This window comes from Bubalus bubalis, chromosome 16 (genome assembly GCF_019923935.1).
Source record: "Bubalus bubalis isolate 160015118507 breed Murrah chromosome 16, NDDB_SH_1, whole genome shotgun sequence".
Classification (NCBI taxonomy): Eukaryota; Metazoa; Chordata; class Mammalia; order Artiodactyla; family Bovidae; genus Bubalus; species Bubalus bubalis.
This window is the reverse complement of record NC_059172.1, coordinates 77,598,431-77,626,377: the sequence shown is the minus strand read 5'-3', so window position 1 is coordinate 77,626,377 and position 27,947 is coordinate 77,598,431. Positions and strand designations below refer to the sequence as shown.

Genomic DNA, 27,947 nt, shown 5'->3' with positions numbered 1-27,947 from the left:
GGAGGAGGGAGGAGGGTTCAGGATGGGGAACACATGTATACCTGTGGCGGATTCATTTTGATATTTGGCAAAACTAATACAATTTTGTAAAGTTTAAAAATAAAATAAAATTAAAAAAAAATAAATTTAGTTTTATTTGTTCTACTGGAAATCATTGTAACTTCTAAATCTGGGAATTTATGTCTTCTATAACTACCAGAAGCGTTGAAACCATCCCAGTATTCTTCAAATATTTCCTTCCTTTTCATTGCCACTTTCTCCCTCCAGACTACCTCTTAGACATACATTAAGTTAGTGCATGTGTCTTCCATATCTCACTTTTCCTGTTTCGTTGTCTTTCTGTGCTATATTCTGTGTAATTTCATCAGTTCTGGCTTCCAGTTCACCATTCTTTCATTTTAGTGGTATTTTTTTTTAAACATTCTACATGGTTCATTTATAAATTTACCTATTTCTTTTTAACTAGCATTTCCATTTCTGGTGTTTTCATTACTTATCATATATCTTTAATAATTATAAAATATCTATTGCAAATATTTGTATTCAGTAATTTCAGAGCTCCATAGCTCATCATATAGTTGTGCTCTTCTGGTGTGGTGGTTAAAAATATATCCTTGATTATGGATATGGTTTCTCAATGAGTTTTAATTTTTTGTAAAATTCTGTGTGACCTTAATTGAGGGAGTTTCTCTCAGAGAGAATTTTCATTTTCTTCTTCCAGTTACGATAGGGATTTCACCAGCAAAGGACCACTTTTCACATTTACTTTTTGCCTCTGTGTTCCCCATACCTTGCAGGTAGAAGTTAGAGTATAGCATCAGAACAGAAGGGTTTGATTTCAATTTCTCCGCTAACAGCTGCTGGACCTCAGGCACCTACACTGCTTTACACATCTCTATTTTTATTTCTATTGTGACCACATAGTGAGAGTTACTATGAAGGTAAATGAAATGATGCATCTAAAGCATACAGCACAATGGCTGGCTTGCAAAGATTTCTGAGTGGTAGCTTAAAACAGCCTTTATTCTTAACATCATTCAGTGCAAACTCTATCACTGGCAGACTAAGGGTTTAACTTTAATGCAAAAGCTATTATTTCTTTTAGTGTTTCATTGTTTCATTGTAGGAACCTTTGAAAAATCAATGCAGATATCTTGGAATTGAAATTAATTTACACAGTCATAGCTAATAGAGGTATTTACTTAACATAATAGTTATTAAATAGTCATTGTATATACTTATGTTTTCAAGCCTTGTTTCCCATGGGAACATGAGCTGAAAGGAATGATATATATTTTACATGGCAAAAAATTTTTCTAAATGATTGAAAATATTCTTTAGTTGAAGATTTGGGAGTTTTGATTTTTTTCTTTTAGAGGAGAATGTCTTATTCATATTGATTTTTCCTGTGACCCCAGGAGCATGCTGGGTTATGAAAGATATTTGCTAATTTTATCCATCAAAGGCAACGAGGAGAATTTGTGTGGTTTAGGATGAAGAGAAGGACGTAGGAGAAGTGAGGTGAAAAGGGAAGGTGAAAGTGAGATGCCTACTGCGTGTACCACTTCCCATGGCCTTCCAAATCTTCACTAAGATTCTATTAAAGCATGGGAAATGTGTATGTGGCCCTTCCTGTGAAATCTGTACATAATGCCATTGTCTTTTTTATTGAAGTGTAGTTGATTTAGAGTATTATGTTCGTTTCAGGTGACATAGCATATTTTTTAGAGTATTTTCCATTATAGGTTATTATAACATATTGAATATAGTTCCCTGTGCTATACGGTAAATCCTTGTTACTTATTTATTTTAGGTACAGTTGTTTGTGTCTGTTAATCTCATACTCCTAATTTATCCCTGCCTCCTTTTTATAACCATAAGTTTGTTTTCTGTGTCTATAATTTGTGTCTATTGTATATTTAGATTGATTATATTATTTTTTAGATTCCACGTATAAGTGATATCTATCATATATTTGTCTTCCTCTGACTTACCTCACTTAGTATAATATTCCCTAGGTCCATCCATGTTGCTACAAATGATAATATTTCATTCTTTTTATGACTGAGTAGTATTCCACTGTGTGAAAGTGTGCGTGTGTGTGTGTGTCTGTGTGTGTGTGTATCACATCTTCTTTATACATTCATCTGTTGAAGGACATTAAGGTTGCATCCATGTCTTGGATATTGTAAATAATACTGCTATGAACATTTGCATTTTTTTCAAATTAGAGTTTTTGTCTTCTGACAAGGGCTTAATATCCAAAATATACAAGCAGTTTATATAACTCAATATTAAAAAATCCAATCAAAAAGTGCACAGAAGACCTAAATAGATACTTCTCCACCAATGGCCAACAGGCACATAAAAAGATGCTCAACATCACTAATTATTAGAGAAATGCAGTCAAAGCCACAAAGAGGTACCACCTCACATTGGTCAGAAGACCATCATCAAAAAGTCTACAAAAATAAATGCTGGAGAGAGTGTGAAGGTAAGGGAACCCTCATTCACTGTTGGTGGGGATGTAAATTGGTGTAATCACTGTGTAAAACAATATGGAGGTTTTTTTTTTAAAAGGAAAAATAAAAACTAAAAATAGACCTACTTATGGGCTCCAGCAATCCCATTCCTGGGCATACAATGCCATTGTCCATAGGCTTCTAATTTAACTGAAAATAAATCTGATATTCTAATTTATTTTTCTTTATTGATCATCTGCTTATTTTTCCTGACTGTGTGTTTCTTAATCCTTGATTTTCAGTAATTTCATCAAGATTTTGCTCTAGCTTAATCTATTAATTTTCTTAAAACAAAGTAAGCTCCTCTGGGTCTGAAAATTCGAGTTTTCTTAGATATTAGCAAAGTATTCTCTTAATATTACCTTTGAATCTTTTTTCCTGTTTCATGTTTTCTTTCTCTTTTTCATGATCCCCAAGAATAATCTATATGTTGATTCTCTATTTATATGTCTTTTATATCTACCTTCTTTTCTCTATTAATATTTTAATCCTTTGAAACTTCATTTGACAATTTTTCTCAAAATCTTCATGTCTGTGGTTTAGTTTTTACACTGGCAGTTCTCCTTTCTTATTCTTATGACAGGTTTTAAAATTTACAATGATTTTATTTATATTTTTAATTTATTTTTTATCTAAGTATAGTTAATGTACAATACTATGTCAGTTACTGGTGTACAGTGTAATGATTCACAATTTTTAAAGATTATATTCCATTTATAGTTATTATGAAATTGGCTATACTACCCCTGTTTTGCAATGTATCCTTTGTAATGTATCCTCATAGTTTATTTTATACATACTAATTTGTACCACTTAATCTCCTACCCTATGTTTCTCCTTTTGCCTTCTCTCTTCCCACTAGTAACCACTAGTTTATTCTTCATATCTGGGATTAAGTTTCTTTTTTGTTGTTTTCACTTAAGTGATATCATCTTTCACACTTAAGTGATATCATCCAGTGTTTGTCTTTCTCTCTCTGACTTATTTCACTTAGCATTATACCCTCCAAGTCCATCCATGTTGCTGCAAATGTCAATATTTGTTTATTTTTTATGGCTGGGTACAATGGCACCCCACTCCAGTACTCTTGCCTGGAAAATCCCATGGACGGAGGAGCCTGGTAGGCTGCAGACCATGGGGTCGCCAAGAGTCGGACACGACTGAGCGGCTTCACTTTCACTTTTCACTTTCATGCATTGGAGGAGGAAATGGCAACCCACTCCAGTGTTCTTGCCTGGAGAATCCCAGGGACGGCAGGGCCTGGTGGGCTGCCCTCTATGGGGTCGCACAGAATCGGACACGACTGAAGCGACTTAGCAGCAGCAGCAGCAGTATTCCATTATATATATGTACTACATCTTCTTTATCCATTCATCTGTTGATGGACACATATCTTAGCAATTGTAAATAATTCTGCTATGAACATTGGGTACATGTAACTTCTTGAATTAGTGTATTTGGGTTTTTTCAGATATATATACTCAAGAGTAGAATTGCTGGGTTATGTGATAGTTCTATTTTTAGTTGTTGAAACAACTTCACGCTATTTTCCACAGTGACTGCACCAGTTTACATCCCCACCAACAGTGTCTGAGTATTCCATTTTCTCCATATCCTTGCCAACATTTATTTGTGGTTTTTTTTTTTTTTTTTTTTTTTGACGATCGCCATTTTGACAGGTTTAAGATAATACCTCACTGTGGTTTTGAATTGCATTTCTACAATGATTAATGATGCTGAGCATCTTCTTATATGCCTGTTGCCGCTGCTAAGTCGCTTCAGTTGTGTCCCACTCTGTGTGACCCCATAGACGGCAGCCCACCAGGCTCCCCCGTCCCTGAGATTCTCCAGGCAAGAACACTGGAGTGGGTTGCCATTTCCTTCTCCAATGCATAAAAGTGAAAAATGAAAGTGAAGTCGCTCAGTCACGTCTGACTCTTAGCAACCCCATGGATTGCAGCCCACCAGGCTCCTCCATCCATGGGATTTTCCAGGCAAGAGTACTGGAGTGGGGTGCCATTGCCTGTTGAACATCTACATTTCCTCTTTGGAAATATGTCTGTTTATTTCTTTTCTCCATTTTTGGGCTTCCATTGTGGCTCAACTGGTAAAGAATCCTCCTGCAATGCAGGAGACCTGGGTTTGATCTCTGGGTTGGAAAGATCCCCTGGAGAAGGGAAAGACTACCCACTTCAGTATTCTGGCCTAGAGAATTTCATGGACTGTATAGTCCATGGGGTTGCAAAGAGTCAGACACGCCCATTTTTTAATGGAGTTGTTTGCTTGTTTATCCTTTTTAAAATGTTGAGTTGGAGCTGTTTGTATACATTGGATATTAACCCCATATCCATCATATCATTTACAAATAGATGCCACAAAATGAGATTGTTTCCTTAATTTCTATTTCTGATAGTTTGTTGTTAATGTGTAGAAATTGTTTTTATAAATTAATTTTTCTTTATTTTTTAAAGCTTTTTCTCTGTCATCTCCCATTTTATCTCACCCTTTTTTGTAATTAATTTCATCTTTTATTTAATGTTTTTGTTTCTACTCTTTGATTTCATGAAACTTAGATGCCACTTTATCTTTGAAATACAGTGAAAGGATTGCATAAGGCCATTTCCTACAACAATTCTTACTCTACTTTGTAATCATCTGATTTTTGATTTTACATTCCCTTTTTATCATTTCTGAAAATATTTTTGCTTAAATTCCAAATATGCTTGCTATTTACTTCACATTTAAGACTACATAATTCTAACTTGGCCTGCTATTGGACTTAGTAATTGCTAGCTGGTTCTCCTTGTTTTCCTTCCTTGTTTGACTATCCATTTATAATTTGAGCTATAAGATATGAAGTCTCAACTGTCTGGTTTGATATGGAAAGAGAGAAACAGTGTTTAGGGACATAAATGCAGCTATTTTAGAAAGATTGTCAACAGCTGGTTTGCAGGCATATGTGAACCCAAACATTCTACTATAAAATATACTACATTTTCTGCCTAGATTGTATCTTTTACTAAAGGGAAATTCCACTTAGATTTCTTCCTATTATTCAAGAAGTGGAAGTAATATGGCAGGAAGCCAGATTATTGTTCAAGCCCTTGTGGAAGCAAATTGGTTTGTTGCTGTGCAGCTGTTAATTTGTTCAGTAAAATGATTGTGTAGTACTATATGCAAGTGCTATGCTTTCAGTAAGGAGCTTATGTTTTAGTTGAGGCAGAGATGATTATCAAAATAATCACATAAGATAAAATATTATATCCTGATAGAAGATGATAAATATTAAGAAAAAAATAAAACAGGGAAGCAGGTTTGAAGGCATAAAAGGTTACTGTTCATTTGCTTCTGCTCAATCAAATATGACCAGTAACTCCAAAAGTAATTCTCAGTTTTCCGTTGCTTCTCTCTCTACCTCTTGTCTGGTTTGCCCCTCAGATTTAGAAGACTAAGTCATGGGGTTAAGTAGTTGATATGACCACATAGTCCTGATTCAGTTATCTGTCACTATTCTGTTATGAAAATGGACTAAAGGACTTATGTTCTCTGCTTTCCCTGTAGTCATCATGTGCCCAAGGGTAGGTCCTCTCACTCACTACTTCTAACATATATTAAGGTGTACTGCATGAATTTCCTAAGTGTTCCTGGGTTCTGCATTCTATTCTGATGATCTATATGTCTATTCCATGAAACTATTAATAATTTAATAGTTTTGGTTATGGTAGTATTATTGTAAATTTTAATATATAGCATGGCATATATTACAATCACAGTTGCTCTTTTAATGAAATTCTCTTGTCTACTATCACACACATTTATTCTTCTAGTTGTTATTGTTCATTCACTCAGTTGAGTCTGACTCTTTGCAACCCCATCAGGTAGCCAAAATATTGGAGCTTCAGCTTCAGCATTAGTCCTTCCAAATACTCAGGGCTGATTTCCCTTAGGATGTACTGGTTGGATCTCCTTGCAGTCCAAGAGACTCTCAAGAGTCTTCTCCAGCACCACAGTTTGAAAGCACCAATTCTTCAGTATTCACCCTTCTTTATGGTCCAGGTCTCATAGCCGTACATGACTACCGATTTATTCTTCTAAGTGAACAGTAAAACCATCATTCCTAATTCTACAAATTATTAGATTTTGATTGAAGCAGTATAAAATTATGTACTAATTTGGACATATTGATACTTTAAGGTTTCCAATTCAGGTACAGATGTCTTTTCATTAATTCACATTTTTTTGTGTGTCCTATGACACAATTTTACAATTTTAATACAGGTCCTATGCTTTTCTTCAATATATTCTAGAGTATTTTGTAAACTTCAACCCTTGTGATAGAATATTTTCTATTTTTCAAGTGGCAATTATTGAAAGCAATAAATCTAGTGATCTTTATAAATGTTCTTTCTAGCCATGTAACTTAATTATCTCAATGCATTGATAGATTATTAGTAGTCCTTTCAGTTTTCTATAGTCCTTTTATGTAGAAGTTAAGTTTTTCATTATTAATATTGTTACTTCTACTTGCCCTGTTTTGTATTTTCCTGGTGCATCTTTTCTCATCTTTTAATTTTCAGCTTATTTTTCTATATTTTTTTTGCATTTCTGAAGAAAACTTTGCTGGCTTGCTCACATTTCTCTTCATTTTATTTTCCCTATTCAATCCTCCTTGTTAAATTGTAAGTTTTACTCTGCTTTCCCATTTTGCTAATGCTTACATCCCATCCTGATGTCTATAATGAAATCTAATGAATATATGATGAATGAATGAATATAATGAAATATAATGAAATCTATATTCCTGTATTATTATATAACAATTAAACAGCAACTGTGACTGATCATTTAACCAATTGTTTTATTAACATATACTAGACAAGTTCATAATCTTTTGTTCCTTCTCCTCCCCCACTCTTATATATCTTTTCTCTCTCAAGAATCTTTCTTAATACTTACCTTATAAATTCCTACTCCTGGTAATAGCATCTATTCAGATTCAGTTATGTATACTTCAAGAATAATTTTACAGTATTGTATCCTTAACTCAACATTCAGAAAACTAAGATCATGGCATCTGGTCCCATCACTTCATGGCAAATAGATGAGGAAACAATGGAAACAGTGACAGACTTTATTTTCTTGGGCTCCAAAATCACTGCAGATGGTGACTGCAACCATGAAATTAAAAGATGGTTGCTCCTTGGAAGGAAAGTTATGACCAACTTAGTGTATTCAAAAGCAGAGACATTACTTTGCCAACAAAGGTTCATCTAGTCAAGGCTGTGGTTTTTCCTGTGGTCATTTATGGATGTGAGAGTTGGACTGTGAAGAAGGCTGAGCGCGGAAGAATTGATGCTTTTGAACTGTGATGTTGAAGACTCTTGAGAGTCCCTTGGACTGCAAGGAGATCCAACCAGTCCATTCTGAAGATCAGCCCTGGGATTTCTTTGGAAGGAATGATGCTAAAGCTGAAACTCCAGTCCTTTGGCCACCTCATGTGAAGAGCTGACTCACTGGAAAAGACTCTGATGCTGGGAGGGACTGGGGGCAGGTGGAGAAGGGGACGACAGAGGTTGAGATGGCTGGATGGCATCACTGACTCGATGGACGTGAGTCTAGGTGAACTCCGGGAGTTGGTGATGGACAGGGGGGCCTGGTGTGCTGCGATTCATGGGGTCGCAGAGTCAGACACGACTGAGCGACCGAACTGAACTGAACTGAATTGATGCATATAATGCATATGACCTATATGAAACAATGTAATGAAAATCCACATATGAATTCATCTGGCTTAGGAAAGTTTATTACCAATGCTCTTGAAACTGACTGTGTATTTCCTCCTGGTCCTTTCAGTTTTCCCAGGAAACTTCTAGCTTTAATTTTAGGTTTTTCGTTCTGTTGTATAATTCTGTAGGCTTTCTGATTATCTATGTGTCCCTTAACAATATATTCTTATGTGTGTTTTGACTTTGAAGGCTATTGCATACAGTGCAGCTGTGAACATTCTTGAGTCTTCTAGTGCTCATATGCAAGTTTCTATAGGTAAGGTATGCACCTGATTATAATATATGTTCATCTTGGTTGTACTAGATAGTGCTAAACTGTTTTCAAAATAATTATACCAATTCACATCCCATATCAGCTCTCTATGAAAGTTCTTGTTTTTGTATCTTTGCCATGCTGGATAGGTTGTATTTCATGGTGACCGTAATTTGCATTGCTGTAGTTACTAATGAGATCAATTGTATTTTTGTTCCCTGTTTTTATTTTTTCTTCCTCTGTAAAATGTCTGTTTATGTCTTTCTCTCTGATTTAAGGGATTCTTTGTATACTGCCTGAAGAAGGAAAATGGCAACCCACTCCAGTATTCTTGCCTGGAGAATTCCATGGACCGAGGACCCTGGCTGCAATCCGTGTGGTCGCAAAGAGTCAGACACGATTGAGCTACTGACACTTTTGTATACTATGGATATATATGTTACAAATATCTAATTAAAGAATGAGAAAGAAGAGCCTATCTGATAAAGTGGTTATGGTTGTTGTTTAGTCACTAAGTCGTGTCTGACTCTTTGCAACCCCATGGACTGTAGTGCTCCAGGCTCCTCTGTCCATGAGATTTCCCAGCCAAGAAAACTAGAGTGGGTTGCCATTTGCTTCTCCAGGGCCTCTTCTGAGCCCAGTATCGAACCTGCATCTCTTTTTTTTTTTTTTTTTTTTTTTGAACCTGCATCTCTTGCATTGGCAAATGGATTCTTTACCACTGAGCTACCAAGGAATTTTGGCCAAGTGGTCATTGGGCATAAATCGAAATGAAATGAGAAGTGAATCTTGTACATATTTAGGTGAAAGACCATTTTAGGTAAGGGAAACAGAATAAAGGCCTGAGGCAGGAACAGAAGCAAGTTCCTCAGAACTCAGCGAGTTCCAAGAACATGGGCATCAGGTGGATGGAGCTGGGGACACTGTAAGAGTCTTTGCAGAATGATATTGGGCTTTGTCGAGTTTGATAAAGAATTTGGATTTCATTCTAAGTAGGATGAGTAGTCACTGAGTGTATTGAGCAAGGAGTGAAATAATCCAAATGAAGTTCCCCCACCCCATGGGAAAGCATTCTATTTTAATTATAGCAGTGTGTACATGATTGAAGTTGTGAAAGGCCCATTCAGCTGAGTAGAGAATAGGCTGTGGAGGTACAAGGATGAAAGCTGGGAAATCAGCCAGCACATGTTGCAGTAGTACAGCTCTGATGACGGTGGCTTAAACGATGGAAGAAGTGGAAATGGGGAGAAATGATTGGATTTGAATTATTATTTCATAGTAATGCACCAGGATCTGCTGATGAATTAGATATGAAGTGAGAGAAGAAGTGAGGTAGCAAGGATGACACCAGAGTTTTTCCAGAGCAATAATGTAAATGGAGTTGAAAAATGGAAGCTTCAATTTGGGGACAGGTGTATCAAAGTTTGCTTTAAAAACATTAAGTCTTGGGGAGGGTGTTATTAGTTATACAAGCAAAAATGCTGAATAGTAAGTAAGATAGTTGAGTCTCGAATTCCCTGAGAAAGTTGAAGCAGGAGTTATACATTTGCAACTGTTCCATAAATACATGGCATAAAGATATGAGTAGATGCAGACACGTATAAAGAGAGTATAGCTGTGTAGGAGAAGTCTGCGGACTGAGTTTGGAACGCCACGATTTAGAAGTTAGGAAGATGTAAAGAACAAGCCAGAGAGACTAAAGGAGTGGCCACAAGAGGTATGTGGAAGCCAAGAGACTAGAGTGTTACAAGTAGAAGGAAATGATCAACTGTGTCGAGCACCACTGATGGTTTGATTAAGATAAGTAGTGAGCAGTGACCATCGTTTTTTGACTGGTGGAAATCACTGGTGTGCTTGCCAAGAGCAGTTCTATTGGAGTAGGGAGAAAAATCTGACTGGAATGGGTTCCAGGGAGGATGGGAGGAGAGAGAGTAATCTCACTTCAGTGGATGGATTGTGCATGAGAGGATTAGAGGATGCAGGCACAAGGGCAGACAGTTGCAGAGAAAAGTCCTTGAGTAGATGAAGAAAAATAAGATTTAGTGCTGAAGTGATAGGGGCACAGGCAGTCCATGCATTGCAACAGGAAGGAGGCAGAGTATCAGGCTACCACTAGTACGTGTTGATTACAAAGAAAACACTCTCTAGATGGATCTCCTCTTTCCCTAAGCCTCAAAAAATTAGCTTCTCTGCTTCTGTTTCCATCCTCAAAACGATGTCCATTAGGTGGAATGAGGGACAGCTATCAAGTCTTTCTCTCCACATTATTTCTAACACCTCCATGCCCATCCCTTAGCATCTGAGCCCATCTTCCCTCCTTCCAGCAAAACATTGAAAACTCCTGAAGATAGATGCCGGGGGGTGAGTTGAGGGTGGCTACTGGGCTCACACACCTAGTCTCTACTTAGGTTACCAAACCACCAGGTACTGTTGTTTTTCAGTGTACATAATGTTACATATTATACAGTTATTATGTATTTTTACTGAATTCTGGGTATTTTTACCATTATCTTTTTTCTCAGTCAACAGTCATATGAAATTATATAGATTTGTTCATTATATTAACAGCGATTTTTGTACATGAAGGTTAGGAATCACTTCTTTGAAAGACCACCTTATATGAAATTCAGCAAATCAGGAAAAAAATCACATTGCTGTTCCCATTCTCTTCTTTGTATTCTTCCTGGGATATTCCTTTTACAAGCTCTATGTTAAGCCAAAATAATAACTTCAGTAGCTCAAGAAACATTCCCTGGTGGCCCACTGTGCGGTAGGCGGTTTGGAAGACTTCAGGTCTGCGTTAACTGCAGGAGACCTGGCCCTTGTCCTCATGGGGCCTGGTGGAGGCGGTGGTTGTGTACTCGGAAGGAAGCAGATACAGCAATGGAGAAGAACTACAGAAAGACATAATCATATATTCTTTCATCCATTCAGCAGAGGTTTATTGAGGCAGTACCAGACACTGAGTGAATATACAAAGCTGACAAAGAGGCGATCTCTTCTTTGAAGATCACTGTAAAGAACAAGGGGACTTTCTCTTTAACCCTTTTCTTCTCTTAACATGATCTTCCCTTGGGGACTCTGATTTGTATCTACAACACTGTATGTGGTTACAATAATTGTATATCTAAATTTAAATATCTATCCAAATTTTAATCTAATGTTGTCCTCTGTGGAGCTCTGGACCTTAACTTAAAATTGCCATTTGTGGCAGAAATAAAGAACACCACTCCCTTCTATATTTTGCTCTATGATGAAACAAAGGCAATTTAAAAGTTTGGTGCAGATGTACCTGTGTTTTTACAGTTCACATGTTATATAATGTCAAAAGGACTTAAGGTTAACTGTATTTTTAATAACAGCTGATTGTTTTATTTAACTTGCTAAGAGAAAAGTCAGAGACCAGATGCTGGACAATGGAACTAATGAGGTCCAACTCATAGTGAAAAAGTAAAAGTGTTAGTCACTCAGTCATATCTGACTCTTAGTGACTCTATGGACTGTAGCACACCAGGCTCCTCCGTCCATGGGATTCTCCAGGCAAGAATACTGGAGTGGGTAGCCATTCCCTTCTCCAGAGGGTCTTCCCAATCCAGGGATTGAGCCCAGGTCTCCCGCATTGCAAGCTGATTCTTTACCGTATGAACTATAGGCTTGATTTCGAGTGCAAACCTCATCGAGAAAAATATTCTGAAGTAGTGTTTTCCAAACTGTTAATTCCCTGAGATACTAACAGATCTTTCATCAAGTAAAAAGGCCAGATAGACTTGGAAAGCACGGTATATTAACATTTTTCTCTTAGAGATCCATAATCCAAACAATGTATTGAAGGTTCTCAGATACAGGACTAAGTAAGGTAAGGATATCACTTTAACTTTATTAACACAGCATTGCTTAAACATATATGCCCATAGAAGCCTGTGTTGTTTGTTTGTTTCCTTGGGTTTTGGAGGAAGAGGAATATACGTGATTAAGAACATGTTTTAATATCAGAAAATTCAAACAAACAAAGTTATAGTTTTCACTTCCTCTCTCAATTATTTCTAATCATGTTTCAAAAGTCAGAGCTAATGTTAGTGAGTGTCTGCTATACCAGGCACTTGACCACATACCTTACACATTATCCTATCTAGACTGATGACAGTATTGAGAGGTAAATTCCCTATTTAAAAGCTGAATAAACTGATACTTGGATAAATAAAATAATCTACCCCCCATATAATGTTTTTAAATGATAGGATTCATACACAGATACGGCCAACCCAAGGTCCATTTTTCCCACATGCCACACGTTCATGAACTGTAGATAGATGAATTATTACATCTCTTAAGATGTGTTTTGGGAAGAACAAACATGTCTTGTAGGGGGTGGAGTATAGAGTGGCAAGATTGTAACAATTTAGAGCTTCAGGAAGAGTGCTTCAAGAAAAGCCAGAGGAATCAGAGATCAAATTGCCAACATCTGTTGGATCAACAAAAATGCAAGAGAGTTCCAGAAAAACATCTACTTTTACTTTATTGACTACGCCAAAGCCTTTGACTGTATGGATCACAACAAACTGTGGAAAAGTCTTAAAGAGATGGGAATACCAGGCTAACTGACCTGCCTCCTGAGAAATCTGTATGCAGGTCAAGAAGCAGCAGTTAGAGCTGGACATGGAACAGCAGACTGGTTCCAGATTGGGAAAGGAGTACGTCAAGGCTGTATATTGTCACCCTGCTTATTTAACTTATATCCAGAGTACATCATGAGAAATGCTGGACTGGAAGAAACACAAGCTGGAATCAAGATTGCCGGGAGAAATACCAATAACCTCAGATACGCAGATGACACCACCCTTATGGCAGAAAACGAAGAAGAACTAAAGGAGCCTCTTAATGAAAGTGAAAGAGGAGAGTGGAAAAGTGGGCTTAAAACTCAACAGTAAGAAAACTAAAATCATGTCATCTGGTCCCATCACTTCATGGCAAATAGATGGGGGAGACAAGGGAAACAGTGACAGACTTTATATTTTTAGGCTCCAAAATCACTGCAGATGATGACCGCAGCCATGAAATTAAAAGGCACTTGCTCCTTGAAAGAAAAGCTATGACCAACCTAGACAGCATATTAAAAAGCATAAACATTACTTTACCAACAAAGGTCCGTCTAGTCAAATCTATGGTTTTTCTACTAGTCATGTATGGATGTGAGAGTTGGACTTTAAAGAAAGCTAAGTGCCAAAGAATTGATGCTTTTGAACTGTGGTGTTGGAGAAGACTCTTGAGAGTCCCTTGGACTGCAAGGAGATACAACCAGTCAATCCCAAAGGAAATCAGTCGTGAATAGTCATTGGAAGCACTGATGATAAAGCTGAAGCTCCAGTACTTTGGCCAGCTGATGCGAAGAACTGACTCATTGGGAAAGACCCTGATGCTGGGAAAGATTGAAGGCAGGAGCAGAAGGGGATGACAGAGGATGAAATGGTTGGATGGCATCACTGACTTGATGGACATGAGTTTGAGCAAGCTCCAGGCGTTGGTGATGGACAAGGAGGCCTAGTGTGCTGCAGTCCATGGGGTTGCAAAGAGTCAGACATGACTGAGCAACTGAGCTGAACTGAACTGAACTGAGTGCTTCAGGAAAGCATCTTTTAATAATACTGTACATTTTTTCAATTCTTGTTAATTCTCCTGGTGTGCAAAGTTCTCCTTTAACATATACTGTTTGATCTGCTCTGAGTCATTAGCCTACAGATTTAGAGAAATAAAGGCTATATGAAGGGGCAGCAGTGTGGTCTGGTGGAAAGACCGTAGTCTTTCCCTGACCATTTTTAATTCTGTCCTGTTCCATCAGGTTACTTTCTATTACTGTTATCCATTTCACTCATAGTGCACACTATTGTTTGGTATTATCTTGCTCTTTATTTGTTTACAGGTCCTCTCCATCTTCCCCTCAGAATACAAGCCCCACGAAAACAGATACTTTGTCTGATTATTCAGTGCTGCAGTTTCAGAACCTTAAATGATGCCTAGCACATAAAACCACTCAATAAATGTTTTATGAGTAAGTAAAAGAAAGACTAAAAGAAATTAACCCTTGATTAATATCTCTGCTCTGGCATTTATTATCTCTATAAACTTAGCCAATTACTTAGCCTCTGTAAACCTATTCCTCATCTTAAAAAATGGAAATGCTAGTGTTTATTTCAAATGGTTGAGCATCAAGTTAAATTATATAAGATAGATATGTAAATAATCTAGTTTAATGTTAGTTCACCTTTCAATTTTGCTTTTATTGCATGTCCCCCATTCTTTTTCACTGGGATTCATGAAAAGACTGGATCACAAACAGAAATGTGAACATTTCTATATTAATTCAAATTGCACTTCGTATAATCAACATGTTAGGAAATTGTCTTGGAATTTATTTTGTGTATAAGACTTGTTACACTAATCAAAGTGTAAAATATTTGCTTTGGTTTTCAGTAAAATTACATAGTTTCATAGTGTAATCAAATCCTGATAACACCAGAATTGAACTCAGCTATGGAAAGGAATGCATTTGAGTCAGTTCTAATGAGGTGGATGAAACTGGAGCCTGTTATACAGAGTGAAGTAAGTTATAAAGTGCAACACCAATACAGTGTATTAACACATATATATGGAATTTATAAAGACGGTAATGATGATCCTATATGCAAGGCAGCAAAGAGACACAGATATAAAGAACAGACTTTTGGACTATGTGGGAGAAGGTGAGGGTGGGATGATTTGAGAGAATAGCACTGAAGCGTGTATATTACCATGTGTAAAACAGATGACCAGTGCAAGTTTGATGCATGAAGCAGGGCACTCAAAGCTGGTGCTCTGGGACAACCCAGAGGGATGGGGTGGGGAAGGAGGTAGGAGGGGGTTCAGGATGGGGGACACATGTGCACCCGTGGCTGTTTCATGTCAATGTATGTCAAAAACCATCACAATATTGTAAAGTAATTATCCTCCAATTAAAATTAATTAATTTTTTTAAATGAAAAAAAGAGAAAGGCGGTTAATGCAAATTAAAAAGAAAACCATGCTGGAGTTGTTGGGGAGAGAAGAGGCTGGTAAGGGTGTTAAGTCTTATTTTCTGTTAATCACAATATTTTAGGATTGGAAGGAATCAAACCTTTGTGCTTTTTTCCAGCATCTCTCATGTGCTTTTTTCCAGCATCTCTCATCTAAACTTCTTTTTCAGAATCCCCCCAGATGACCATGAAGTCCTTGCCTGAAAACCCAGGGAGATTGTGTGAGAAAGAGTTTGAACTCAGAGTCCACATCATCCAAGTTCTATCACTCTAATATTGGGCATGCCATCTTCTCTACTCTTCTTCTTCCTAATTTATAAATGGAATTAATAATTCCCACTTACTGTGAGGCAACATGATACATATATAAAGCAGATACCCCACAAACGTTAATTCCTTCCCCTCAAAGAACTCATTCCTTCGCAAAGAAACCTTCATCTCCTTAAACACTTCTGGATCCTTTCTGTGTTTTGACTGGCATTTGCTTATCTGTCCCCTGCAGGATCTAGCACAGTATGGGGGGACTCCATAGAATAAATAGAATCCTTTTTCTTAATAACAATACCTGAGCTGAGAAATCACCAGGGCAAGTGCTTGCCGAGTCCAGGCAGGTCATTTAAGTGGGCAGAGTGATCTGATTTAAGAAAACTGACCAAAGGCCTACCACCAGTTTGCGGGCTATCTGTGCCCCGTCCAAAGCAACAGCTGCAGCGTGGCTTTAACAGATTGTTGCCACCCAGCTAATTCAGAAATGTTTTCATAACTCTGGGAAGAATCGTGTGAGCCAAAGAAAACACGTCTGTGAGCCAGAACAGGCGTTTGAAGACAGCCGACTGCAACCTCTGCTTAGATGATTGCAAAGCGTTATCAAGCCTCCCTTAGCCTTTTTTTTTTTTTTTTTTTCCAGGCGGAACAGCACAGACACTTGATACCATTAAGCAGCCCATGCCTGGCATAGAGTCGGCAGGGGCTGGAGTCCGGCCTGCCCTCTGATCACCCCAGGGCCTCTGGGAACTAGCAGTGGCCCAGTTGTATATCTTGGTCCCCTTCAACCACTCCTCACGTGGCGGATTTTCTACTCATCTTCCTGTCAGCCCGTTTTTCTTCCTAACACATCACAATTCAGCAGTGGGAAGAATTCTAGAAATAGAAATTCTACAAATGGTCTAGAAATACAAATGTGGTCTGACCAGCACAAGATGCGGACTCTCTCCCCCCTTAATTTAGAAATGAGGTTCTTTATTTTGGGTCCTTAGATCTCATACTACTCCACGTATTGATTTCAGGGAACTTCAACTGATCGTGAACTCACTGAAATTGTGTACAAGATTTTGTGGGGTTTGCATGTGTATATGCATATCCTTTAACAGATTCTTAAAAGAATAAAATTCAAAATAATACTCAACATCTACTAAAGGTTGTGTTTTAATTAATGTAGTTTTTAGCAATAATTTTGGGACAATTTGGTCAGAATAGTAATAACTATTCTAATACTCCTATCAGAATATTGGCCAACACTGAACTTGTGTGCGTGTGTGCTAAGTTCACTTCAGTCATGTCTGACTCTTTGCAACCCTATGGACTGTACCCCACCAGGCTCTTCTGTCCATGGGATTCTCCAGGCAAGAATACTGGAGTGGGTTGCTGTACCCTCCTCCAGGGGATTTTCCAGACCCAGGGATTGCATCTCTTATGTTTCCTGTATTGGCATACGGGATCTTAACCACTAGCGCCACCTGGGAAGCCCCCAAAACTGAGCTTAGTCTCTACTAAGAGCCATTTGTCTTTTCTATGTGTTTTTGTTTGTTTGTTTGTTTTGTTTGTTTGTTTGTTTGTTTTTTTACTGCAAAGCTCCATAACCTTGCCTTGGATACTGGTGGTGTAATTAATTCTTTAATCCATGTCTGAGACCTAACCTTTTTACTTACTAGGTCTCATTGTATTAGACTGATAACCAAAACCTATAACGCTATAATGCTGTAATTTTAAGACATTAGAAATAATTTTCTGCTGGAATATTTAGTTTCTGTGTATTTACATGATCTTTGTTTCTTCTTTTTTTCTTCTCTGTAGGCCGAAAGTTTAAAAAGTTCAATAAAGTTAGAGTTATGAGAACACTAGATGCTGTTGCCCTCCCACAGCCGGTGGGTATTCCAAACGAAAGCCAAGCCCTAAGCCAGAGAATCACTTTTTCACCAAGTCAAGACTTGCAGTTGATCCCCCCACTGATCAACTTGCTCATGAGCATTGAACCAGATGTGGTCTATGCAGGACATGACGACACCAAACCTGATACCTCCAGCTCTCTGCTGACAAGTCTGAATCAGCTTGGCGAGAGACAACTTCTTTCAGTGGTCAAGTGGTCTAAGTCACTGCCAGGTAATAATAATTTGTATATAATAGCATGTAACAAAAATTTTTGCTATGGCTTCATACTAGTGGGTGGCTAGATAAAACAGGCCATGCAATAAATTAAATGGAGTATAAACAGGGGGTTGTCGTGTGTGTTTCAGCAGTTCAAAATATTTATCTAGGCCCCTATATTATATACTGTTTGTCTAGGACCCTACTGTGTGCTATGGAAATAAAAAAGACATAGATAACATTTTGAGTCTTGTTGATGAATCAAGAAGTACATATATGAAGCAGTTAAGGAATAGCATAACTCTGTATTATCTACTAGATAGTATTATAGTTCACAGAAAGACAAATTGACCATCTTCTCAGAAACGTCTAGTTCATTCCAAATCCAAATTTAACCAACCTCATGTGGTTGAAAATAAGACTGAATGTATCTATTCATATAACAAGTCAAAATAGTATTCAGAGTGTAGCAGAGTAAAGTCAATTAAGAAATAAAATTGCTAAACCTAAAACAAATAATTTGGACACAGAGAAACCTCCAGTCACTATTTTTGTGAATTTATACTCAGACAGTGAGAATTTGAATTATGTCATCATGAAAGGATTTTCGTCACTTTATTAGTTACTTCTGCTCTCTCAGCACAGTTCCATAGGAGCCAAGAGACTGAAAGAATTACAGGGATGTAGTTCTCACCTGCTAAACCTTGGACTGCAAAGCTAAGAGAATAATACATGGGTAGTAATTACTTGTCAAATGGTGCTAGTGGTAAAGAACCTGCCTGCCAGTGCAGGAGATATAAGAGACACTGCTTTGATCCCTGGGTTGGGAAGATCCCCTGGAGGAGGGCATGGCAACCCACTCCAGTTTATTGCCTGGATAATCCCGTGGACAGAGGAGCTGGACAAGCTACGGTCCTTAGAGTCACAATGAGTCAGACATGACTGAAGCAATTTCACACGCATGTACAGTTACTTGTGGAGGCATTAATCCCATAATTAGAAATAAAACCTTTTTTAAAGTTATTTTCTCTTCACACTGATAGTAACCTTATACTCCTTTAGACTAGTTTATCGGATCAAGAATTAAACATATTATACATTTTAGTCTCCAAGTAAATTTAATAGCCTTTTTTTTAAAAAAGAATTCACTTCCCAATTTGCCTTAATACTATTTCTCAGTTATTCTACCTGAAAGGTTTGAAATATAATAGATGAATCGTTACTGAAAAGTCAAGTTTACATGAGACAGAAAGAAAAATAGATTCCTATTTGTTGACTCTTTAAAAAAATACATGTTGAGAAAGTTAATTAAGCTCGCTATTCTAGTGAAGATAAAGTAACATCAAAAATCAAAATGCCCAGGTTCTTATTAGTTTCACTCTTGTTGAAAGGCTTTTGACAGGTAATTTTTTTTAATTAGAAAAGTTCTGAATTTTTTTTTTAAAGTTTACTGTAAAGTGGTTATCAAACTTAATAGATTTTTATTAAAATATTACAATAACATTGGTGAACTTTTTCGGTTTTAAAATATTAGTGTTTATGTATTTAAACATTTATGTTTTTCTATTATTTGGAAAGGTTCTTTCTTTGATTTTTGTTGACACAGCTCCTATTTCTTTGGTTTTCATTTTGTAGATTCTCTACTGTTAAAAAAAGACTCTATTATCATTTGGCAAAGTTAGAAAATAACCAATTATAATTACAAAGATAATTTATTCATTTTGGGAAAAAACTAATTGAGTCTCCTAAGTTGAAATACAACTATCTGTCTAGACTTTTGATCCCCACACACCCTCCAAAAGAGTGAGAGAAAATTTTCACATTGCATTTGGTGACGACTTTTTTAATGTTGCAAAATGTTATTTGTGTATAAGTAAAGAAGAATGATGGCATCACCAGTATTACACATGTTGTTTTCATTAACTGTATAATAAGGGAAGCATTAAAATTATCAAAGTACTGAGTGGCCCATGGTCTTTCAAACCATATTTTCATGGTCTGAATGCTGAGAGTAACTTGAATGAATGATGAAAGCAGTCAGTGAAACAGAGTGACCATACTGACCTCTGTGGGAGGACTCAGAAGGACACGTGTATAACAATTTGCTCTCAAAACTACTCGCTGCTCAAAAACTTCCAGCTTTATTCACATCAGTCACTCAAGAAATGTCTATTGCACGTTTCCTTTGTGCAAGACGTAACCCTTACTCGGTGGTGGTAGAGGAGCCAGCAGGCTGGGCTCGTGATGGCACTGCATTGTCGTGCAGCGCATCCTTGCACCTGGTCATCGGTTTTGTCCATAAGGGAAACTTCTTTTATCTATCCACTCACAGGGTTATTGGTCCGTGAAAGATGGACTTAGTTAAATGAAGCTTATTGATCGATTACTTATTTAAAGTGGGGAAAAAAAAAAAAAAAAGATATTGCTCGGAAAACAAGTAGGTAGATCAGGCAGTTCTTTCACAAACAGAAAGTGTATTTTGGGAGTCAGCTTAAGATAAGATTTCAGGCCTTCTGAGGCATCAGAGAAGAGAATCTGCCCCGAAGCTCTGGAGAAAGGAATCATGGCCCTAAACTAAACAGGGACAGCGCTTATTCACAATATCCTTCGTTGTCTGATTAGGCTCAGACAATAGTAGACCTGTAGGGATTTGAAGTGAAAACACCATATGTAATAAGTGTTTGTTCAAGACCTAAAATTCCTTGGGTATATATGTTTATCCAAACAAACCAATGCCCTTTAACTTTGCAAAGAAAAAAAAGATAATTTTAAACACTTCTCTGGGAGAGAAAAAGATCAGATGCAGGCTGATGATCATCACCAAGGTGTCAGCACGCATGAGAGCCACAGGGCGCGTGGCTGCAAGCCCCCGAGAGGACTTGAGCTGCCTGCTCAGGGACTCCCGTTGCATCTTTGTCTGTGCTCTCCTTTGTCTTCGACGGGTCACAGTGATCACAGCATACCTGACATCTTTACCATACTATTTCAGAAATACCTTTCTTTTTCTATTTAATGGAGACTCACAAAATATGCCTCATGACAGTACATTTACAAGTGATCTCTGAGGTTACATTGTCTGTGACATATTGTATCTATATATGAATGATTTTACATTGACACTTAGCTCCAACTTCAGTGGGTAATGTTTTCCTTTTTGAAACTTGAAGTAGCATAATATTTGCAAAATTTAAAAAATGAGCAAGATGCATTCCCTCTGTTAAGGAACATTCAAAACAGTGTAATGAAAGATATTCAAAAAAGTGAAAGTGTCGATCAGTCGTGTCTGACTCTTTGCGACCCCATGGGCTATAGCCCACAAGTCTCCTCTGTCCATGGAATTCTCCAGGCAAGAATATTGGGGTGGGTAGCAGTCCCTTATCCAAGGGATCTTCCTGACCCAGGGATTGAACCCAGGTTTCCTGCATTGCAGGAAGGTTCTTTACCATCTGAGCCACCAGGGAAGCCTCAAACAGCTGTACAATTGATCCTAGTACAGCGAGGGAGTTAGGGGCACTGACTGTCCAAGCAGCCAAGAATCCACATATAGGTAAGAGAAAGCATTCTGAATAGAAGGAATAGTGTGGCTAATACTGTAAAATGAGGAAATCAAGAGGTATGTTTGGTGAGTAATAAATTAGACCAGGTCTGCACCCACAGATTCAACCAACCATGGATCATATAGTACTATAGCACTGAAAAAAATCTTGGGTGAGTGGACCCATGTTCAAATCTGTGTTATTCAAAGATCAACTGTAGTAGTATGTGAAAGTGACATAAGGTACGGATTTTAAAAACTGGAGACAGAAGAACATTTTTGTCTTTAGGGACAAGAGAAGGATTCAGAGACAAGGTATCAGTTAAAGTACACCATGAAGGAGAAGTGAAACTAATAAATAGTGTTAAGAAGAGAAAGCATTCTGGATAGAAGAAATAGTGTGGCTGATGGTGTAAAATAAGGGAATCATGAGGTGTGTTTGGTGAATAATGGTAGACCAGCATAAGAATGGTTCTAGAAGAGTGAAGGTCCCTTAGTAACGTAAAAATGTTATCATACCTTCCCCCCACAGTATAGTAATTAAAATTGTTAATAGCTGCTGGTTGAGAGAATACAACTTGCATATGGTTTCTCAAACACCACTGGCGTTCTGGGGGTTTCATCATCCAAGAATTAAGAAACCACTGAGAAACTTATATTGGAGAGAATCGCAGAAAGTAAATTTAGAGGTGTACATTGTGGGCTGAGTCAGGGTAGACTTTGGATATTAAATGTTTAAGTACTCATTCCCAGTCCAACTTCATCCTTATTCTTTATTCTGTGTATTATAGCAGAATACATCGTAGCAGAATTGATGTGAGAGAAAGGTTCAGGAGAAATATTTCCTTTGCATAAATTTTGCCTTGATTCTTCTATTTATTTGCTGGAAAAAAATATTCAGGCCAATGCTTTGACATTTGTGAACATATTTTACTGTTCAGCCAGACTACTTGCATTCATCAGTATCAGAAGACTAGAACAGTCCTTTGCCTGTTTTGTTTTTTTGTTTTTTTTTGTTTTTTTTTGCCTTTGAAGCATGCCAAAATATCTTTTGAGTCAGTAATAGCCATTGCATGCATGACAAAATATTTTTGTCTCTCTCCCCAAATCAAATGAATAAATTAAACTACTTCTCCCCAAAAAAAAGTGATGGAAAAGAAATGAGATTAGCCCTCTTGGAGTAAAGTCAGGGTTTGATAGTATTTTCATGAAGACACTAAAAAATGATTTTCTAATATTCTATTTCACTGAAACTACTATTGTCAATGTCACCAAAATCTTTTGTCAAATCAAATGAGTACTTTCAGCCCTTACCATGTTTTGCGTACCTCTGAAGCCATGACGGAGGAGCCGTGTCTTGCTGAACTCTTCCTGTAGTGTTCATTCCCTTCCAGGCAGATATGTTTCTCTCGATTTACACATCTGTTTCCTTTGTGGACTTGTTCTCCCATGAATTTGGCATTTCCTGGTTCCATCTTCTAGTCCAGTAGTTTCTCAGTCTGCAGGGCTGGATTTGCTCACTTACGGCCTTGTCTTCAGCTCCCATTATATTCTCATGATTCCTACTTACGTGGTGACAACCTAGATTCTCTACAAAAGTATTGGACCATATATTTATTGTGCTTATTACACATTTCTACCTACATGAGCTTCCAAGCCAGCATGACCTTCTACTCCATAAGCCTAAGACCTTTCTCTGTATCTTGAAATGGCACTGCAGACAGAATCTTGGTTATAATCTTTTGCTCACTTTTCTCCTTCACCTCTGTCAACTCTGCTTATTATATGTATGATTCATTATACATGCTATTTACACTGCTACTACCTTGAGCTATTTTAAGTCCTTATCATTTTCCCCTAGGTTTCAGTCACAGCCCCCGGCTGACACTATTATCACAGTTTCACACTGCCCACAGATAGTCCTCAATTCTGCCACTAGGATCATCTTTTCAAAAGCAATTATCACCTGTTATATTATTCCCATCCCTTTCCAGAACAACGTCAAACTTCTTAGCCTTACTATTTCAGGTCCTTCCGGCTCCTGAATTTACATTCTCTCTCCCTCTCCCACTTCATGCACCTCTGAGGCTTGGTTCCCACAAAACTCTTTGCTCAATTTCCAGCCTTTCTTCATCCACTTTGTTTTCCCTACCTGGTGGCCCTTCGCTTCTCCCACATTTTCCCCCAGCTAGTCCCTAACTAGTCTTCAGGATGCTAATCAGCTTGCCCTAGGAAGATTTCCCCAAGCCTCCCCAGATTGAGTTGAAGGTCCCTTAGCTTTTTGAGGACTATGCTGCCTTAAATCTTTACACTCAAGGTCGCATTTGTGCATAAGTTCATCAAACATATGGTAGTGATTACACTTGCTGTGCTGAAGCTTCTTTGTGCTTGTGTGGGAAGGTGCTGAGATAGGTGATGCTCTTCCCTTGTTATAGATTAACTGTTTCAGTACATGACAGTTTTTACAGGAGCACAACCGGTATATTGTATCAAATCTTTGGGATTAAGCCAGGAGAACCTAGAAGGTCATGTAGGCCAGGTGTTACCGTACACTTTCTTTTCAGTTTGTTTTAGGCATTAAGGCTTGGACAGTTTGTGACAGAAATTATCAGGTCAAGTCACTTAAAAGGAAAGAGCATTTTTCTTTACTACTTGTTGAACACAATTACAGGTCATCCACCACTTCTCTGTGTGAAGGTTTTCATTTTGATCCTCATCTCAAAAGTACTGAGTTTACCTGATCATTATCATCAATGGGAATTTGATCTCAGTGTTCCCGTCTTTGTTTCAGTATAAAGTAATGAATGATATTACAGTTAATGGCTTCAAAAAACTGCACTTCTGTACTAAGCATGTTAAAGTCAATTTAACATTGTACACTTATCTCAGATAAACTCACTTAAAGGGGGAGTTAATAGAGTTATTTTTCTGATTTTTTTTTTCATTCTGTTACATAGAAAGAATATACTTTCTGCTATAAATATTGGTAATTTTATATTTTATTTCACCAAGATTTGCCTTTTATATTATAACATACCCCAAATAAGCCAAGTCTATATGTGCCTCCCTTGAGGGAGTCTTGCTTTTCAGGAATTAGGAAACTTTATTATTTATCTCTTATCAAATGATCCTAAACTTAATGGAAGAAGTAATTACCCATTCTTTAAAGCCTATAAAGTATGTAGTTTACAAGTGGCATTTCTATACTAGATGTATTGAGTGACTCATAATTTAAAGAAAAAAAACAGGTAATATATAAACATGAACTTCAAGATGCATGTATGACATGAAAATAAAGAGAGAATTATGAAAATTGCGTGCCAAGTTTTTCTTGGCTAGTTATTTTTAGAGAGTCTTTCTGTACCTGAGTCAGTCAGGAAGTAAGCAATAAACACCAACTCTACAAAGTTTTAAAAACCAAAAACATCCTGCTATCAAAAACCAGACAAAAAAGAAAAACAGAATTTTCTGAAAAGACGTCAGGGCTTCACTGAATAGAAGGACAAGTCTGAAGAGGAGACAGAAACCAAGGCCTCTCTGGAGGGCCAAGACAAGCATCACAAATGACCCCATTGGATCCCACTGTCGTTAGGCACCACCACCATCATAAGTAAAGCCTACCCATATCTTGATCTTTGTTTTACTATTTTTGGCTTCAAAGTCCAGATAGTAGGTATTCTACGGATCAAACCTAGATCACAAACCCAGGGAACCAGAGGCCTTAGCCAGCTTCCTTGTGGGAACGTAGGGTACTTGCTTTTGTAGTTTGGTTGACCAAACTGCAAACGATGGGAAGCTATTCGCATAGAGGGAAAAAGAGACAGGGAGGGGGAGGGAAGTCCCGCTGCCTCTAAAGGGGCAAATACCTGCTGTGGTACCGCTGATTATGAATACGTGCTAAGGTTGTTTTCAGTCTCTCTGAGACTAAGAATTTCCAGGAAGAAAAGAGTAGTCTTCCTGCTATTCATACGAAGATGGGAATAGCAGGAAGTACATGAAGGAAAGATAGCCTTTTCTGTTTACTTTGAGATAATTAACCAAATCAGGAAATAAAGTTCTTTTACCCTTGAGATCTAAAGAATTAAGTTTGACTCTTGAAATAGGTCCTTTGTAAGTGGACTTCAGCAGAGTCTTAGAAGGAATAGATGTTATTTTAAAAGTTTTATAGAATGTGGTTGATGATCCTACCAAAATGTTTGTTTTCTTTATACCTTCAATGGAATATTTCACCCACTTTTACTGTTTCAAGTACTCAAGTACAAATAATTTAGAGTTGTATATCTTTTGCTCCATATGTCCCCATACCTCTAACTCCTATGCAAACGGATCTTCCATTGGTCCCTCAAACAGGCCCAAAGCTTACTTATTTTCTCTCTCGCCTGTTTTTTCTCCTTTATTTTGTCTCAGTAATGCTGTTATCATCATCATGCACCATTCAAGTAAAAACTGAAACATCTATTTGACTTCCTCTTTTTCCAATCTGTATATATTCAGTTGCCAATTTCTTTAATTTTACTCTTTAAAACTTTCTCCTATGTGCTCTATCTTCTCTACTCCTACCTGTTGACTTATTTCGAGCTTTTATCATCTCTCTCCTGGCCTTTGGCAATAGCTCCCAATTTCTCTCCCTAACTTCAGTCCTTTTCCCTTGAACACATCCTCCACATGGCTGCCAGTGAGCCCTGCATAGTGTAAATCAGGCTATATCACTCCCCTTGCTGCTTCATAGGCATGCAAGACCACCCATGATCCAACACCAGCCCACGCCTCCAAACACCTCTTTGCCTTACCCTCCTTTACGTTATCAGTGCTAAACTGGTTATCTTTCCCCAAGCAGGCAAAAAGAGAATTGGAAAGAGCTGGGAAAAAACACTGACTATGTAAGTCACGATGCATTTGCCCTTTTCCTGCCATTCTTCCTCTGCCACCAAAACCAGAGAAAGATCTAAAAGGGAGAGGTTGTGAAGGTGTGAAAGACCAGGACACTCACACCACACACACACACACCCACACACACACCCATATACATACAGACTTTAAAGCTCTTAAGCCATAGGGGAGTTTAAAATGAAACTGGATTAAGTTTCAGAAGGCAAAAGTGATCAGAAACCTGTGGAATCCACTCAAACTTTAATTAAGAGTTGTTAAAGAAAAATTAGAGGTAGCAAAACTGAAAACAGGGGTTTCACAAAATAAACCAATTTATGTTTAAATCCCAAAGAGTTGAGATTCCTCAGCAGTCTGACTTTCTTCTGCTCAGGCATTATCTCTGTCTGGGGCAGTTTTCCTACTCTCTCTACTGCCTGGTGGATTCCTTCTTACCTTCTCTATCCTTTAAGATTCTTTTTAGGGCAAGGGTTTTGTCTTACTCATCTTTGTAACGCAGCATTTTAACACAGTGCCTGGTCCATAATTGACTCCCCATAAATAAATGTTGCATGAATGACTGATACATGTTTGATTTAATTAGCGAGTTCCCAGAAATGCTAAATCACAATGACTAATTTTAATGAATTCCAATCTCTTATCCTTTTTAATTTTTTCTGACTTTATTATTATTATTTCCTGATTTTTTTTGTATATAAATATTTTGACTGAAAACATTACCCTTGTTGTTGTTGTTCCGTTGCTAAGTCATGTCCAACCCGTTGCAACCCCATGGACTGTAGCACACCACGCTTCCCTGTCCTTCACTATCTCCCAGAGTTTTGCTCAAACTCGTGTCCGTTGAGTCAATGATGCCATCCAACCATCTCATCTTCTGTCACCCTCTTCTCCTCCTGCTCTCAATCTTTCCCAGCATCAGGGTCTGTTCCAGTGAGTCAGCTCTTTGTATCAGGTGGCCAAGGTATTGGAGCATACCCTACTTACATCTGTTTTCAAATGTTTATTTTTCAGGTTTTGACATAGTGATTTTTGACACAGGGATCATTCTATTTTTAAATTCGTTTTGTAGGTTTTCGGAACTTACATATTGATGACCAAATAACTCTCATCCAGTATTCTTGGATGAGTTTAATGGTATTTGGACTAGGATGGAGATCTTATAAGCGTGTCAGTGGACAGATGCTATATTTTGCGCCTGATCTAATACTAAATGAGTAAGTAGTAACTTGACTTTTGTTGTTGTTATTATCAAAAGTGTATATGTAGGATACTCTTGAAAACTACATTTCAGTAGATGATCATACACCCAGTGTCCTAAATAATAAAAATTTCCTGAAATGTTTCTTGGAACTACCTCAAAATATAACTTGAACTGACAATATTAGTAAAAATGTATTATTCGTGATTTGCTATTTAGAGCTTTCTCTTTTATTTCAATATATAGTAGTTGTCACAAATAAAAATTTCTTAAACTTCAGAAATGTATCAAGAAATACATTTGGTCTTCTTAAAGACCAAATAAATGTTTAGTTTATCAAGTTAAAATTTTTACAT

At 37.5% G+C, this 27,947-nt stretch overlaps 1 protein-coding gene across 2 annotated transcripts in view; it reads left to right on the top strand.

Moving 5' to 3' along the window:
- The window catches only part of PGR (progesterone receptor), a 106,447-nt gene that overhangs the window by 66,402 nt on the left and 12,098 nt on the right, over positions 1–27,947 (top strand). For both annotated transcript variants that reach the window (XM_045163015.1, XM_045163014.1), the window contains exons 4-5: positions 17,681–17,986; positions 27,463–27,607. In XM_045163015.1, coding sequence (XP_045018950.1) covers positions 17,681–17,986; positions 27,463–27,607 — 451 coding nt within the window. The remainder of the gene's footprint in view (positions 1–17,680; positions 17,987–27,462; positions 27,608–27,947) is intronic.